This window comes from Taudactylus pleione, unplaced genomic scaffold (genome assembly GCF_031769625.1).
Source record: "Taudactylus pleione unplaced genomic scaffold, aTauple2 ptg000133l, whole genome shotgun sequence".
Lineage (NCBI taxonomy): Eukaryota > Metazoa > Chordata > Amphibia > Anura > Myobatrachidae > Taudactylus > Taudactylus pleione.
The window spans coordinates 1,767,699-1,785,540 of NW_028284535.1; the positions used below are offsets into that span (position 1 = coordinate 1,767,699).

The 17,842-nt window shown below is 47.1% G+C and overlaps 1 protein-coding gene across 1 annotated transcript in view; it reads right to left on the minus strand.

The window, feature by feature from the left end:
* Positions 1-12,657: 12,657 nt before the first annotated feature.
* The window catches only part of IL17RC (interleukin 17 receptor C), a 74,224-nt gene continuing 69,039 nt past the window's right edge, over positions 12,658-17,842 (minus strand). Inside the window, exons 18-19 of the mRNA XM_088473285.1 lie at positions 15,582-15,617; positions 12,658-13,636 (exon numbers count right to left, since the gene is read on the minus strand). Coding sequence (XP_088329411.1) covers positions 12,966-13,636; positions 15,582-15,617 — 707 coding nt within the window. The 3' untranslated portion in view covers positions 12,658-12,965. The remainder of the gene's footprint in view (positions 13,637-15,581; positions 15,618-17,842) is intronic.

The window sequence follows — 17,842 nt, forward strand, 5'->3', positions numbered from 1 at the left end:
GCCAGGAGGCCATTCTAAAAAAAAAAAAAAAAAAGACCGGCCCTGATTCAGAGCGAGCGCTCTGTCAGAGCGTCCGGCTCTGAATCAGGGCCTTTGTTCCAACTCCGGGTCAGACCCGGAATTTATGTGGAAATGGGGTATAACTGGACTTAATAAGGGTAAAGGACTCTAAGGGGTAAATTTACTAAGGGTTGAGTTTGAGTGAGTTTGTGTGAGTTTTTCATCTCGCAAAGTTACTAAAGACAAACTCGAGTTAGTTTGAAGTGAGTTTTCTTTTTTCACTGTTAAAACTCATGTGAGTTTGCAAACTCGAAAAAACTCACCATCGGCCAAAATCGGAAGTACTTTAGATGAAAAAGATGAAACGCGCAGATTTACTGAGATTCGAGTTTCCAATCTCGTGTGAGATTGTGGCAAACTCACTGTGAAATAAAAGTTTTAAACACTCACCTCCTGAGCTGCGAGTTTGGGTGAAAACATACACAAATTTTTTTTTTTTACTTGTTTAAGTAGGGTTAATTATTAAAAAACAAATGATGTGAGGTCCCCCCACCCCCCCCCCCCCAAAAGACTAACCAGCCCCGGTCTTGCCAGCCTGTCCTGGTACCTAAAATTAATTGGAACAAAACGAGTAGGGTTCCCCTGTAAATTAGCTACCAGCACCAGGCTGCAGGGCCAGTCCTGGTTTCAATTTTAGGGGTAAAAAATTTGGCGTAGTGGTACCCCTAAAATTAAAACCAGCTAGTCAGCCCAGGTCAGGGATCCCTGGGGAGTTGGGGACCCCTCCAATAAAGGGGACCCCCTCTCCAGGGCACCCCTGGCCTAGGCTGATAGCCCGGGTGGTCGGTGACGGGTTGATAGTGTAGATGTAGTGTTAAAAATTTAATTAACAACATTGTCTTTACAGTAGTGGAGAACCACAAGTACCAGCATGAGGGGCATTAAGGGGCCACTGGTACCTGTAGTTCACCTGTAAAGAAAACACACACCGTGAAAATAAAGATTTATTACTTACTGTACATACACACACATACTTACCTGCTCTCAGATGTTCACGTCCCCTTCTCAACGTAAAGTATCCAATGGTTGTACCTGTAAAAAAAAGAACCAATACTCACCTTTTGTCCCACAATGTTCTCCGCAGTATTCCAAAGAGGGCCACGGAGACCCTGAGACACGCTACAGCATATTGTTACAGTATCGCTAATGACAGCTCCGGCCTTGAGCTATCATTAGTGCTGTGGTGTACTTACCTCTGCTTCAGGTAAGTACTTACCTGAAGCAGAGGTTTGGAAGAGATCCAGCACCGCAGTCTTCTGTGAAAGAAAAAAGAACAAGGTGGTATATTAAGAGTTACTGTTATAAGGTATAGATAATAACTCATAGAAATTATTATACACTACACACTCGGTCAATAGGTTTTCCCAGGCAAACCTCAATCAGCTTGGGTGGAGGCACGATCTTACAATTGATAATTATTGCACCCGGTGTCATTGAGGGCTACATAATAATAATAATAATAATAATAATAAATGGTGGGTAGTGGATCCCATTATTCAAAATAGGTAATGTGCAATGGACAGTGGGGTAACGTGGGAGGGGCGAGCAGGGCACATGCCCTGGGCGCCATGGCAGCCCTAGCAGAGGGGGTCGCCGCCAGCCAGGGCGGATTGGGTCGGATCACCTCTGTCATCAGTGCACTGGGACTCCCCACCACAGAGAGGATTGTCAGCCTGTAACAGTGACAGCGCTGCAGCTGTGCTGCTGTGAGCAGTCTGCACAGGCTCAGTGTGTGTACTACACACACTGCCCACGCTGGCTACAGCCTGGGAGGTGACCATGAAATAACGTGAGGAGGAGCGACCGGGCTGCCCTGCAATGCTGCATACCTTGCCTGGATCACCCGCTCACCTTCTCCCTCCCTGGCCTGGCATCTACCCTCCTGGCCATGGTCCTCTCTTCGTCCAGGATGTGCTGCTGCCTGAGACCCACATACAGGTATTTTTTTTTTTTTTTTTTTAAAGAATCCTATCTGTTCTAAATAAGAATAGATTTAAGTTTTTCTCTGTGACTGTAAAGTAATGAGAATGATGGAGAGGAGGGGCCAGAGTGAGGGAAGGAGCAGGGTGTTGGAGGAGAGGAGGGGCCAGTGTGAGGGAAGGAGCAGGGTGTTGGAGGAGAGGAGGGGCCAGTGTGAGGGAAGGTGCAGGGTGTTGGAGGAGAGGAGGGGCCAGTGTGAGGGAAGGAGCAGGGTGTTGGAGGAGAGGATGGGCCAGTGTGAGGGAAGGAGTAGGGTGGAGGAGAGGATGGGGCCAGTGTGAGGGAAGGAGCAGGGTGTAGGAGGAGAGGAGGGGCCAGTGTGAGGGAAGGAGCAGGGTGTTGGAGGAGAGGAGGGGCCAGTGTGAGGGAAGGAGCAGGGTATTGGAGGAGAGGATGGGCCAGTGAGAGGGAAGGAGCAGGGTGTTGGAGGAGAGGCCAGTGTGAGGGAAGGAGCAGGGTGTTGGAGGAGAGGAGGGGCCAGTGTGAGGGAAGTAGCAGGGTATTGGAGGAGAGGATGGGGCCAGTGTGAGGGAAGGAGCAGGGTGTTGAAGGAGAGGAGGGGCCAGTGTGAGGGAAGGAGCAGGGTGTTGAAGGAGTGGATGGGCCAGTGAGAGGGAAGGAGCAGGGTGTTGGAGGAGAGGAGGGGCCAGTGTGAGGGAAGGAGCAGGGTGTTGGAGGAAAGGAGCAGGGTATTGGAGGAGAGGGTGGGGCCAGTGTGAGGGAAGGAGCAGGGTGTTGAAGGAGAGGAGGGGCCAGTGTGAGGGAAAGAGCAGGGTGTTGGAGGAGAGTAAGGGCCAGTGTGAGGGAAGGAGCAGGGTGTGTGTAGGAGAGGAGGGGCCAGTGTGAGGGAAGGAGCAGGGTGTTGGAGGAGAGGATGGGACACTGTGAGGGAAGGAGCAGGGTGTTGGAGGAGAGGAGGGGCCAGTGTGAGGGAAGGAGCAGGGTGTTGGAGGAGAGGAGGGGCCAGTGTGAGGGAAGAAGCAGGGTGTTGGAGGAGAGGAGGGGCCAGTGTGAGGGAAGGAGCAGGGTGTGTGTAGGAGAGGAGGGACCAGTGTGAGGGAAGGAGCAGGGTGTTGGAGGAGAGGAGGGGCCAGTGTGAGGGAAGGAGCAGGGTGTTGGAGGAGAGGAGGGGCCAGTGTGAGGGAAGGAGCAGGGTGTTGGAGGAGAGGAGGGGCCAGTGTGAGGGAAGGAGCAGGGTGTGTGTAGGAGAGGAGGGGCCAGTGTGAGGCAAGGAGCAGGGTGTTGGAGGAGAGGAGGGGCCAGTGTGAGGGAAGGAGCAGGGTGTTGGAGGAGAGGAGGGGCCAGTGTGAGGGAAGGAGCAGGGTGTTGGAGGAGAGGAGGGGCCAGTGTGAGGGAAGGAGCAGGGTGTTGGAGGAGAGGAGGGGCCAGTGTGAGGGAAGGAGTAGGGTGGAGGAGAGGATGGGGCCAGTGTGAGGGAAGGAGCAGGGTGTAGGAGGAGAGGAGGGGCCAGTGTGAGGGAAGGAGCAGGGTGTTGGAGTAGAGGATGGGCCAGTGTGAGGGAAGGAGCAGGGTGTTGGTTGAGAGGAGGGGCCAGTGTAAGGGAAGGAGCAGGGTGTTGGAGGAGAGGAGGGGCCAGTGTGAGGGAAGGAGCAGGGTGTTGGAGGAGAGGAGGGGCCAGTGTGAGGGAAGGAGCAGGGTGTTGGAGGAGAGGAGGGGCCAGTGTGAGGGAAGGAGCAGGGTGTTGGAGGAGAGGAGGGGCCAGTGTGAGGGAAGGAGCAGGGTGTTGGAGGAGAGGAGGGGCCAGTGTGAGGGAAGGAGCAGGGTGTTGGAGGAGAGGAGGGGCCAGTGTGAGGGAAGGTGCAGGGTGTTGGAGGAGAGGATGGGGCCAGTGTGAGGGAAGGAGCAGGGTGTTGGAGGAGAGGAGGGGCCAGTGTGAGGGAAGGAGCAGGGTGTTGGAGGAGAAGATGGGGCCAGTGTGAGGGAAGGAGCAGGGTGTTGGAGGAGAGGAGGGGCCAGTGTGAGGGAAGGAGCAGGGTGTTGGAGGAGAGGAGGGGCCAGTGTGAGGGAAGGAGCAGGGTGTTGGAGGAGAGGAGGGGCCAGTGTGAGGGAAGGAGCAGGGTGTTGGAGGAGAGGAGGGGCCAGTGTGAGGGAAGAACAGGGTGTTGGAGGAGAGGATGGGACTGGAGTGTATATAGAAAGAAATGTTCCCAGAGTGACGAGAAACGGGTGTCGTGTCATGTTGACATGCCCCCATTTTCCATTGGCCGCGCTCATTTTTTTTTTCACACACGCAGTTCTGTATGGGAGGGGGGCGCCTTTCTTCATTTTGCCTTTGGCTCCATAGACCCTAGTTAGGTCTCTGGCAATGGATAATTACTGAAATCTAGATGGTAAAGTAAACCATTTCACTGGAGAAAATATTTAAAGCAGGGTTATTCAACATGTGGCCCTCCACCTGCTGTGGAACTACACATGCCAGCATGCCCTGCCACAATTTTAGCATGCCCTAATAGCTAAACTGTGGCAGGGCAGCTGGAGGGCCACATGTTGAATACCACTGCTTTAAGGCTTTACGCTGTCCCTCGAATGCATGGACAGTCAATCCTACCAATATATTGGCTATGAATAGTAAGGGTGGGTTAATGAGGGTTCTGTATGAGGAGGGCGCAATTTATAGCTTGCAGGGGGGGGGGGCTCCCACCAATACTATCATTATTATTATTATTTGCTGCAATCTATTTGCCTTGTTTGATATATGCATTGCTCATTTACACGAGACAAATGTTTATTTTCTTGAAACCTTTATGTAACCTATGAAACAACTACAGTAGGTTATGCGGTTTTAGGTTTGTTAGCCGGACAGCCTTGGATTAATCCAGACATTAATCCGAGGGGTCATTTGGAAGGAAAGTTTGGCTGGGGCATTTTCCAAAACTATGAAATTCATTATTGTGTGGAGTTTTTTATTTTTTTCCAGAGTTTTAAAATTTGTTTTTGTTTCCCAGAACTGAAGCAGGAAGTTGAGAAAATTGAGAAAGAAATACAATGAGGTAAGAGAGATCAGACAGGTTCTGCATGGCAGTGACAGATAATGCTCACCCATTCCTAATTAGCCATATTATCATTTATTACATGTCACGGTAATTATAATGTAGCCTTATTATAGGGCTGAGTCGTGAGGCGTCCGCTTGCAGCGTCTTTGGCATTTCCGTCTCTGTGCATCTTTGGACGCGCCATGGGAACTTGCACCAGTCCTACAGCAGGTGCACCAGTCCTACGGCAGGTGCAGTGTCCCGTCTGACCAGGGTCGGACTGGCCCACAGGTGTACAGGGGAAATCCCCGGTGGGCCCCACTGCCTGAGAGCCAAATTCCCTCCTCTGGGGGTGGAGCAAGATCGTGGATGAACTTGAGTTCTTGATTTGCTTCTATGGAAACAAGATTAGCCCTCCTGACAATCAAAGTGAGTGGCCTGTCCCCTCTTTTATAAAGGGACCCTGTTCTTTGCACGTCCTCTATAATGATTTGCCAGGTCCAACTGTTTTGGCTGGCTATGCCCTCTCTGATGGCTGGCCACATCCCTTAAGCTGGGGCCCCTACCATTGCATTTCCTGGTGTGCCCTTCATGCCCCTGTCCGACACTGCATCTGACCATGGCATACTGTCCTGTGTGAGCAGCTGTGCGCCTCCACTTTCAGGGACACGTCAGCTTAGCCACTCACCCCTGTTACCTCCCAGGAGCTCCCGCAAAAAAATCACAGACCCCGCATCCGATTCTGTACTGCGTCTCTGGGCGCAGACAATCAGGTGCCACTTGGGCGCATGTGCAGACTTAAAAAAACACCGGCCAGCTGCGTGCAGCCTGGACACACTCAGGTTAATGATCACTTGTGTTTCTATAACGGCTCGGTATAATGGATGGATACAAATTATTCTACACAAAGGACCTGTTTTCCCCACTTACTTGGAATAAGTAATACAAATGGAAGCTGCCATGTTCAACCTGGAGAAATTGCGCCCGTGTAGGGCTGATGCAGGTTGCCATGGTGTGACGGATGGTGCGTCTAAAGACGCACAGAGATGGATCAGCGCTGCTGCGAGTGGGTGTCTCAGTAAGAACAGAATCAGTGACGGCATTAGCATAAAGACGCAAATGCGGCCGCGACAAAAGACATGAATGGCCAGGAGGCTTCTGAAAGTCGAGTGGCACTCCCAAACGCGTGAAAATGTGAGCAAGTCTCCCACAGGTTGGAGCCACTGGCTGCGGTGAAGTGGGCGGCATTGGTGGCCGATGAAGTCATCGTGGCTCCGCCACCCACCACTTCACAATTCCGGTAATCGCAGCATTGTATAGTGGGGGCCGGGCTATGATGACGCAATCACGTAGGTGCCTACACTATGCACACGTTAGATATCTCAGTCACGTCCTCACTGTTATCAGTAAGTTATATATATATATGATTAGGGATACAGATTCCAAGAATAGCCGATACTTTTTCTGTGTTGATGTGATCATTGCATGCCATTCAGGACTGCTGTGGTCATTACTTGCCATTCAGGACTGCAGTGGTTATTACTTGCCATTCAGGACTGCAGTTCCAGCAAGGCAGCACCACTAGTATTTATGTGCATTGGTGCCTAAATGCTTTTAGCTGGTAGCCAGTGGTCAGTGTGGCATTGTCCTGGAATCATGAAGAACAGTTTTCCTATAAATAAAAGAGTTTGGAGAAGTTTCCTCTAGCTTCCAAACCTTCAAGTGTCCCTTGAACTCTCATCTCTTCAGGCAACCATACCATCTACCCAGATCCACCCTCCTAATGCCCCCCCCCCTCCCCCCAGAACGTTGTACCGGATTACCCACCACCCCCTCTACACAGTTCACTCAGAACTTACCTTTATTCTCCTTCTATACTTATACAAACATCAGAGCCCCAACATTGCTGAGTGACTGGATCAACAGCTCACCAAGAACCTCTGCAATCTGGCTGGCCAACATGTGTAACTTACCCTCATGTATTAAACTCCTAATGGGGGAATATGATAGGGTGAAGGCAAAACTAACTCGGTTTTAATGTTGAAGCACTACCTAAATGTAAATGAGGGGAACCTTACTTTCTTAGGGCCTGATTGAGTAGCGACCACAACTGCGATTACGCACGCAATCGGGCGATTGTTGCATACTGCACATGCATATGAATCGCAGTGCGCGAACACACCACTGCGATCGCAATGACTATTCCCGTAGCTTAACCCTCACCCTAGTGCCTAACCATTCCCTCCCGTAGCCTAACACTAACCCTCTCTCTAGTGCTTAACCGTTCCCACCCGTAGCCTTAGCCTCCCCCTAGTGCCTAACCCTCCCCTCCTGTAGCCTAACACTAACCCTTCTCTCCCATAGCCTAACCCTCCCCCTAGTGCCTAACCCTTCCCTCCCATAGCCTAACACTAACCCTTCCCTCCCATAGCCTAATCCTCCCCCTAGTGCCTAACTCTTCCCTTCCATAACCTAACCCCAAGCCTCTGCCTAGTGCCTAACCCTAACCATTCCCTTAGTGCCTAACCCTCCCCTCCCGTAGCCTAACCTCAACCCTACCCCTAGTGCCTAACCCTCCCCTCCCGTAGCCTAACCCCAACCCTCCCCCTACTGCATAACCCTCCTCTCCCGTAGCCTAACCCTAACCCCCCACTGCCGCAGCCTAACCCTAACCGTTCGCTCCCGAAGAATGTCAACACTGCTTTCTAAATAAATTCTAAAATTTTATTATTTTACCCAGTGTGTATTTGGCCTAAAAGAAGGTAAGACATTGTATTTTATATTTTACTACTCTCTGTCCAAACAACACCTGATTTTCACCTGCTGCTATACAAATCCAATTTCTCCAGGCAATAAGGGAGGTCATCTAGAACCCCAGTTTTGCAAGACACTCTCTTAACAATTTTAGGATCTAGATTCTGTGCAAACTATAGGTCCAGAAAAGCTGCTCTCCCCAATTTCAATAATTCTAGGCATTACATGACCACAAAAATAAGACAAAATATTTTATTTCCTTCATATGCTTTCAAACACGTCTAAAAGATGTTCTAATTCTTCGTCATCCAAACAAATTAAGTTACAAACTTCATATATGTTACAAAATGGAGTTACAGATGCTCAATGGGCATTGTATAACAATCAGACATATATACAAATATTCATGCCACAAGAAATGCAAAAAACGACTTGGGGGTAGATTTACTAAAGATTCTAAAAATGAGAAGTGTCGGTGTGGCCCATAGCAACCAATCAGATTATATCTATCGCATCTTAGAAACTGATAGATAGAATCTGTCGGTTGCTATGGGAAACACCCCCACTATCTGTTTTAGAACCTTTAGTAACTCTACCCATTTGTGAAAAGTCAAGCAATTAATCTGCAGTCATGTTTCACAGAAACTGACATAACAAGATAAAGAAGGAGAACAACACTGAATATCAGTGCATAAATAAGTCCTAAAGCATACCCGTCAATAAACAGTGGGGCGGCCATTTTGAAGACAGAATCACTACTGAGCAACATATATGTTTACTAAGGACTTGTAAAATCACTAAGGCACGAGGTCTGTTGTCCCCTAGTGCCTCAATGATTAAATTAGTCCCTAAGAAAACTGAGTATTTCTTCAGCCCACAAAATGACTGCCCCCTTTGTATGTAAATGTCCCATTTTTCTCTTTTAAATGTCTTTTTTTTAAATTATTATGAAACAGCAACAGCAGTCAACATAAAGCATTAAATGCAGATCACAGATGTAAGAAAACATGAATCATGTGCAAGAGCCTCTACAGTCAGAATAAAATCTAAGTAATTAATGGGGGAGATGTACCAAATCTTCTCCAGAGGACAATTGGAGAAGTTTTGCATAGTAACCAACCAACTTCCATTTATCTAGAATTTTCTACAAAATGATAGGCAGAATCTGCTATGGGTAACTTCCCAACGGCTCCTATCTAGAAGGCTTGATACATCTATTCCCTAAATAAGTAACCACAGTTTAGTTAACAGGATAGCTTACAAAAATCTGTGAGTTGACATGTCCATGGCAACGTGGTATAATATGTTATTGCATGTGTGACAGGAAATAGACATCTAACCATCCAGAAGAGAAATAAGCAGCCAGGGAGTAGCAGAAGGTGAGAAAAGATGTTGCAGTGCCATAAAATTGGCATTTGTCTTTAAAAAATGCCAAGGTTGCATCGCCCTGCCCACTGGAGGGGTACCTGTGCCCCCTGTGTTGCAGCCACGCCCCTTATCCCCCAATCAAGACCTCCTAGTGGCACTTTTAGGGCTGGACCAACAAATATGTAGAAAATTGCCCACTCGGTTGTACTCCCTCCAAGAGTAGATGGAAGTGTTGGGGTAAATAATACAGAGATGATCTGGGGCCATATACCACAAAGTGAGAACTTTACAGGAGCTTATTTTACAGCTGCACTTATTGGACACTTATAAAGAAACTCTAGATATTTATTTTAGACCACAAATCCACATCAAGTGGGGTTCCTATATCTGCCTCCCATGCAGTAAGTGATGAATGGACAAAATGGCATATCTGAAGGGGGTTGGGTATGGGTAATACCGGCAGTTGGGATGCCTACTGTCAAAATGCAGACAGCGGCATCCCGATGCTCAGTATCCAACAGGGGTCGGGTAAGTATACTAACTCTCCACCCTTCTCCCCCTAAACCTCCCTTCTTGCACCCTAACCCTCCCCACCCCGCACCCTGACCCTAAGGCTCCCTGTTAGTGCTCAAGCTTAACCCTTCCCCCTTAGTACCTAACCCTAACCCTCCCCTTAGTGGTGCCTAACCATAACACCCCCCAAAGCCTAACCCTAACCCCGCTGTGGTGCCTAAACCTAACCCTCCCACCCCCACGGTTAATAGCTAAGACGCCCTGGTGTACCTTCGTTCGGGATGGCGGCTGTCAAGATTCCGGCGTCGAGATTTAGATAGCATCAGGATTTTGACGCCTACCTTTAGTCCCCGGTCAGGCTTCCAACAAGTTGGGATTTCGACGGCCGGCTCCCTTGTCCACTGGCATACTAACTACATCCCATCTGAAGGTACTGGTAGCTCTTAGTACAATGGAAATTAGGCTTTTCTTGTACCTCTGTAAATGAAAGTGTGTGGATTTTCCTACATTGTGCTGGATAATCTGGTAATCCCTACTGCCTTCCATTCAGTAGCCAAACCTACATCCTGTCCTGGCGGAAAGAGAGGATGAGCAAAGGGGCTCTAGTGGCAAAGGACAACTGAACCGTTGGAGACTCCTACTGATGTTGTCCCCGACAGAGCGTGCTACATTGACTTTGGCCTACTACGTAGCTTCCAAAGCCAGGGGATATCGTCAACCCATTTCTCACCAATCCGTTCATTTGGTATGCGAGGCCAGGAGTTTGCTGAGACGCGCAGCAGTATGATAATATCTATGTTATACACGTAGCCCCAAGCCACCCATCAATGAAGTCCTAACAAGAAGGCCTCAAGAAGATGATCAAGAAAATCGGTTCTAGTAATACCAAGTTATCTAATGGAATCAAACCTCTGCTGACCATTAAAGCTCCATTGAAGAAGCTTCTGCCCGTGCTCAGGTACGTAGAATGTCAGTGTCTCCGGCTCGTTATTGTTTATTTTATAGCCCAAAACTGATTAAAAATTCGAACAACTCTTTAAATATATTGGGTAAAAGTTTTCTGAGGGCCAGGAGAACATTGTCTGCCAATAAACAATATGGTTGCTATATAAAGCAGTGAAAAGAGTGGAGAATTGACCTGTGGAGAAGTTGCCCATACCAACCAATCACCCTAGAGGTAGTATTTATCATGTACATTCTATAAAATGATAGTTAGAAGCTGATTGGTTGCTCTGCTTAACTTTACCACTGGTCCACTTGTCCACTCCTTCAGTGCTTGATACCTCTACCCATAAACAGATTGGCCAATAATTATACCAAGATGTCTGGGTTGACACGAATCCTGTTGGCTACTGGTTCCATAATCATTACAAACATTTTTGTAGGGAACGGACAAGTAAATGTCCACTAGAAAAAGTTTTCTCTGTCAGATTACTGTAGTTTATCATCTTGTATGTGACATATAGTATATTTTACTACATATATTGCTTTTTTCGATCTAGACTAATAAGCTATATATTTATATAATCAGGTAAAGTTATAGAATTCCAATATCCTGGGAAGCAACACAATTTTATCGGATGCAGAGAGCAAAATAGATAAACCAGGGTGTGTGAAATAAACAAATCAGTTTGATGCTATAACTACGTGGCTGAAAGGCACAGACTAAAGTCAGCTGCAGAATTAAGAAATGCCTTTACCAGCAGGGTTACCGTGTCTCCGCTTCCACATGGCAGTCCCCTTTTCTCCAACCAAAATGCTTAATTTCCCGTGATCCAAACTTCTGATGACCAGAAATTAACAGGATATCTGAGACTACTATAACTATTTTACAAATTTTTGGAGATCAACAGGAAGTACAGGGTGGCCCAGGGTGACTTCTGATCACATGGGAATCAAGATTTTTCATTTAAAAACTATGGGAGCACAATGTACAAGTTAATAAATTAAAGTTACCTTAATGTGTTGTTTGTCTGATTTTTTTTACATAAATTACTCTCTTTAACTATAAGAAGACAATTCATTTTCTTCTATTTACAGCATGTATTTCTTCCAGCAGCTATTAATGATTTACAGTTTGCCAGGAGTTATTACCATAGCAAAAACAACCATCATATTGTAGTATGTAGTGACAGAATGTCCCTCTGCTCACCATACACATTCATACTGTAGCATAATCCCTCCCCTTCCTTCTTTTGCCATCACGTGACCACCAAGGAGCTTGGTGACTGACTGGCTCTGACTGAGTGATCCGGGCTATACTCTCCTCATGAATGGAGACTGAGGGCCTGATTCAGAGATGGACGCTATTTGCGCTCGCTCGTTCAGAAAAAGGGGCTAGCTATTTAAATTGAGCGCTCGCTCTTTGCGGTCTGTTGACGCCTCTATGTCTGAGCGAGCAAACGAAACATGCGCTCGCTATTTTGTAAAGACGCCCCCTGGCCGCTCGCATCATACGTCATCTCCGCTATTTATTAGATTAATCGAGTACATCGAAAGGCGTTTGAACTGCTCGCAGTGCTTGTGGTTGGATTTTCCTACCGCAATCATGCGAACAGTTCAGGCTAAGAAACAACCAAGTGACGTGGTCGATGACGCTGCTTTGTTAATTATGCACACCCTTAAAACGCCCGTTTTGACCGTTTGGCACGCCTGCGTTCGGATCTCCACTCCCCGTTTTCAAGCACCTTCCCCTGTTACCATCCACAAACGCCTCATCCTGTCATTCAAATTAGCATACACTCGCTATTTTGCGAACACATGTTTTCCGACCGCACTGACTGTTTGGCGCATGCGTATTACGACCCATACGCATGCGCAGATGTGCGAACATCGCTCGGAGCGAACGAGCGGCCGCTTACGAGCGGCTCTGAATCAGTCCCTGAGAGCAGAAACCAAATGCTTCCAGCTGAAAGAAACTACTTTTTAGGGTTTTTTTGCAGCGGCAAAATCCTTCCTACCGAGTGATTGTGCAAGGGGAACGCTCAGTTATAGGAGAACATCCTGGAAAAATGACCAGGACCAACATGAAGATCAGCTTCATGTTACAAAGATACAAGACTTGTTGTTTAAACGACAATAAACAAAACAATAAGTCTCTATAGGACTGGAACTTTAAATGTGCTGTACTTGACTACTCAAGTTGAATAATGCCCACTTCCGAGTCATAGGTCCACTTCTTCAGTATCATTAGTAAACACTGTTGCCCATTTCAACATTACGTTGGCCCTCCAGTTCTCCGATACAGCTCCTACCAGTCTGGTGAATATACACAGTATAGTCCAAATGCCTTTCTCGTTATATATTCATGAGGGGCTGTAACTCCACGGTCACATCAGGAACCATAGATCCCGAAACGTCACTGCTAGCCTGACTAATGTCTGTCTGACGAAACAAGGAGTGCTGGCACATCTTCATTGGTGTCTGCAGTCTGTCACTGATATTAGCAGACAGTCGCTTCAATTGCTTCCTGCCAAGCTTTTTATTGGAGTCCCCCGCCAGCTCACGTAATAATTTTTCAAGATTTAAAGGTAGTGTATAAACGGGGACTGAAGTAAAGTGTTCAGGGATAACGTTTTGGCTGAAGAAATCGAAGCAGGCGACTAGGTAGAGGCCTTTGGCAGCCCCATCGTCAAAGTCTGGATGGATGCAATTCAGCACGGCTCCGAATGAGCTATACGGGTCCAAATCGAAAATCTGCTCCTCTTCCTTCCAGGCTCTGTATCTCTCTTGGGCTCCTCCGGAGAATAGCAGGATGATTAACCCTTTCTTCTCGGAGACAAGACATTTTTGTCGGTGGTACCAAGGCAAAGGATTAATTTCAACCATTTCGACGTGGTGCCACTGATCCAATACCACGTCCAGCTTGAGCTCTTTCAGGGAGGAGGCGAGCACCTGCACTAGCTCCCCGTAAGCCGGGCTGTCTGGTGAGTAGAGAATCAATACCCTTCGTTCACGGAAAATTTCACCTGAAAAAGCAACAAGTAGGATAGATAAGCTTTGTTTTATATGGCAGAGCGTTTGACACCACAGTCTGTCTGCACCAGTTTAACAGGAGCCTCACAACACTACTCTAGGTGTGCTATAAACTCCCATAAGTTAGCAATTTTGTTGGCTACCTTGCTCCTTAGATGTGTCCTGTTCCTTCCGCTATATAATGCTCAGTCTGTGGCTCCCTGCTGCCTCTATTCACCTCCGCACATCATGTCACATGCTGCCCTGTCCTCAGTGGTATATCACTCATCTCCTGATATACTCTGTGCTGCTGTTGGGGACACTACTCTTTCCACTATATAATGCTCAGTCTGTGGCTCCCTGCTGCCTCTATTCACCTCCGCACATCATGTCACATGCTGTCCTGTCCTCAGTGATATATCACTCATCTCCTGATATACTCTGTGCTGCTGTTGGGGACACTACTCCTTCCACTATATAATGCTCAGTCTGTGGCTTCCTGTTGCCTCCATTCTTCTCCTCACATCCTGTCACTGCCCCTGTCACATGCAGCCCCGTCCTCACGAACACATCACTCATCTCCTGATATACTCTGTGCTACTGTGCACATTCAGAAGATCTGAATAGCTTAACAAGGGACATCCTCACAAGCAGGAAATACAGGGCAGGATGTACTAAAGGGAAAATGCGTGAAAAAAATTCCTTACTTTGCAGAGCTTGGACCCGGCAGGCAACGCCATCTATAGATTGCCTAATAGAAGCCTAAAGGTGCATACACACGTAACGTTTTTTTGAACGATTTAACTATAACGACGTCATTATCGTTCAATCGTTGAAAAAATCGTTCAGTTTCTGGGTTATAACGATGAACGATTATCGTTCATGCGCGTTCCCGTTTGTAGTTCATTCTGACTGACCAACTGAACGATTTTCATTAAGGGAAGTTACAAAAATCGTTTGTAGTTCAAAAAATCGTTCATTACACTTTAAAAAATCTGACAGATAATCTGACAGAAAATCGTTCACAAAATTGTTTGTAACAAAATCGTGTGTGTATGCAGCTTAAGGAATTATTTCCGCATTTTGCACTATGCAATTTTGCGATTCCAACAATAAGTCGCAGCGGTGGGGCCATGATCATGTGATTCGCCACAAAACAAGTCACTGACCACAAATTATGTGAGGCTGCCCTACTCGAAATTCGGGTAGTATGCAAATAGGATACTGTATATGTATCTGACATAACTCATTGATTACAGGATTAAACACATTGGTTCATACATTAGTGATGCTGCAGACATTGACCTGTAATAAGAAGATAAACCTGGCATGCCCTCAGGTAAAATGGTGCCTAAACCAGCCCTACTTAGTGCAATCAACGAAGCAGCTATTACTGGTGAAGGCAAGTCACATTTGTTACTGGAATGTATTGGTTATCACAGACAAGCAATGTGCTCTAAATGCGATTTCAAGGGCAGCATATTACACACATCTTTATGGCTAAAATGTCTTTTTCTGTCAGTGACACAAGCCTCAGATTTATTAATAGTTCCTAGTGGACCAGCTTAAATACCATCTGAGTCCACATTACATGTGCATCATATATAAAAACGTTTCAGGAATCTGCTGTAGTGGTTAGCATTGCTGCCTCACAGCACTGAGGTCATGAGTTAAATTCCCTTTCATGGACAGAAATATAGGTGTGGAGTTTGTACGTTCTTGCCAAGTTTACGTAAGTTTCCTGACACACACCAGAAACATAATGATAGGTTAATTGGCTTCTGGCAAAATTAACCCTAGTGTGTCCAGGTTATAGGGGATATAGAGTGTAAGCCCCACTGGGGCAGGGACTGATGTGAATGACTGAAGTATTCTCTGTAAAGCGCTGCGGAATATGTGTGGTCTCTATGTAAATAACGGATAAATACATTTGCATATTGCAATTTAATTCGTACTTACCAAGGGATTTTTCTTCCGTCACCGACTTTATCCATTCTGTTTAAGAAGAAAATATAAAAATAACACAGGTTTTTTATTTATAATGTTTTATAACACAGACTGCCGTTTGCACTATGTGTAATGTTTTATAATACAGACTGCCGTTTGCACTATGCGTAATGTTTTATAATACAGACTGCCGTTTGCACTACGTGTAATGTTTTATAATACAGAATGTCGTTTGCACTATGTGTAATGTTTTATAATACAGACTGCCGTTTGCACTATGTGTAATGTTTTATAATACAGACTGCCGTTTGCACTATGTGTAATGTTTTATAATACAGACTGCCGTTTGCACTATGTGTAATGTTTTATAATACAGACTGCCGTTTGCACTATGTGTAATGTTTTATAATACAGACTGCCGTTTGCACTATGTGTAATGTTTTATAATACAGACTGCCGTTTGCACTATGTGTAATGTTTTATAATACAGACTGCCGCTTGCACTATGTGTAATGTTTTATAATACAGACTGCCGTTTGCACTATTTGTAAAAAGAAGACATTGTGGGGCTGATTCAGTCAGAAGCAAAGTGACTGCGTCTGTGGCTGCACGGCTTGCTTGGAAATAAGAGATTTGCACAAAGCCAATATTTACGCAGATCGAGCGATTTTTTTGCAAATGTGCATGCACGGAAGCCGCACTGCGCACGTGCAGCGATTACTCTCGCACATAGGAATCACTGGCAAAGTGAGTGACAGGTAGTTAATGTTTGGGGGTGGTAACGGTGAGGTGGTTAGAAAAACGCAGGCGTGTCTGACCGTTTAAACGCCGTTACCTGACCGTTCATCAATTAGCCACTGCGATCTCCTTCGCAGCATGAGTGCTCTCTGCGTGTCAGGAGAGCTGCAGTGTTTGCGGCTGGTCAGACCTGCCTTACCTGCAGCGTGACTGCCCGATGTGCTTTGATGTTACCGATGTTTACGCTGTGGCACGTCGTCGGGCGGATATGAGAGGGCAGCAGTGGGCGTCCCTATGCTCGGCCATGCTTTGCAAGACATTAGCATATTATAGCAACTGCGATCTGTGAGAGTATGCAGTTGCGATTGCATTAGCGTATATCTTTGAATCAGACCCTAAATGCGGATCTCTCCCTGTAATCAGTACGCAGCCACACCACCCCTCCACCCATGTAGTCGTCATCGCTAGCAACAAGCATTGGCATCATCCCTATTCTTGGTGCAAAAGTTCCACCTGAAATTAACTGGACTTCTGCGTACGCTGACCCCTGAGTAGGACGCCATTCCCTCTCCCCACCCACTGCGCACTTATTCTACATGCCTTCCAGCTACAGCAATTCAGCCGCAACTAGCGATGCGCCTGAGATTTGTACGACTGTGAACCGCCCATAGCTGCTGAAAGTTGTGTATGCAGGCTCCGACGCAAGCGCTGTAGCTATAAATCGCGAGATCCGTATGCAACTCAGACTTGCGTGCGATTCTGAATCGGTCCCTGTATGTCTATGATTCGGCTAGTGAGTTAGCGTGACGCAGAATCGCTTGTTCCGGGTGCTTTCCTTCGGAACAAGGTTATCTAATGAGAGATAAAAAGGTTCCAATCTGAAGCAAGTTTTTATGCAAACTGATTGTGAAGCCGGTTACAGAAGCAGTCAGCCACAAAGCAATCCTAAAGTGTGAATCTGAGGCCCCCTAACATTTCCGGGCCCTGGGCAGGAGCTTGGGCTTCCTGCTGAGCACAGAGACTTGGCAATAACTGATTATGACGGCTTGGTCTGAGCTGGCCTTCCATCTGTACAGTAAAAGCAGGGCGTTGCTGGATGTTAGGTAGAGAAACATGAATGCATGTAGTGTACGTTTGCTAATACTGACTGGTGACATTCATCACGGTTTGTCCACAGCAATAAATAGACTTACATGTATGAAATAACCAATACTCCTGTGATAGACTGACAACCCTGACATACAGTATAAGGAACAAGTGACAAGAATATAGGGCCTTATTCAGACCCGGTCGCAAGCCCTGAGCGCTCGCAACCGTGTCGATGTTTGCCCACTGGGCATGCGCATGTCGGAGCCGGCTCCAACGTGCGCATGCGCGAGACCCGGCTAGCGACGGGCGCTCCGTCGCTACGGGTCTCGCACCAAAGGGGGCGAGCTGTCGATGGTGATTGACAGCTCGCCCCGTTGGGGAGGCGGGCAGGGGGGGTGGCCGGCCAAACGGAGGCATTCCCGACGGAACGCCTGCCGTTTGGGGGC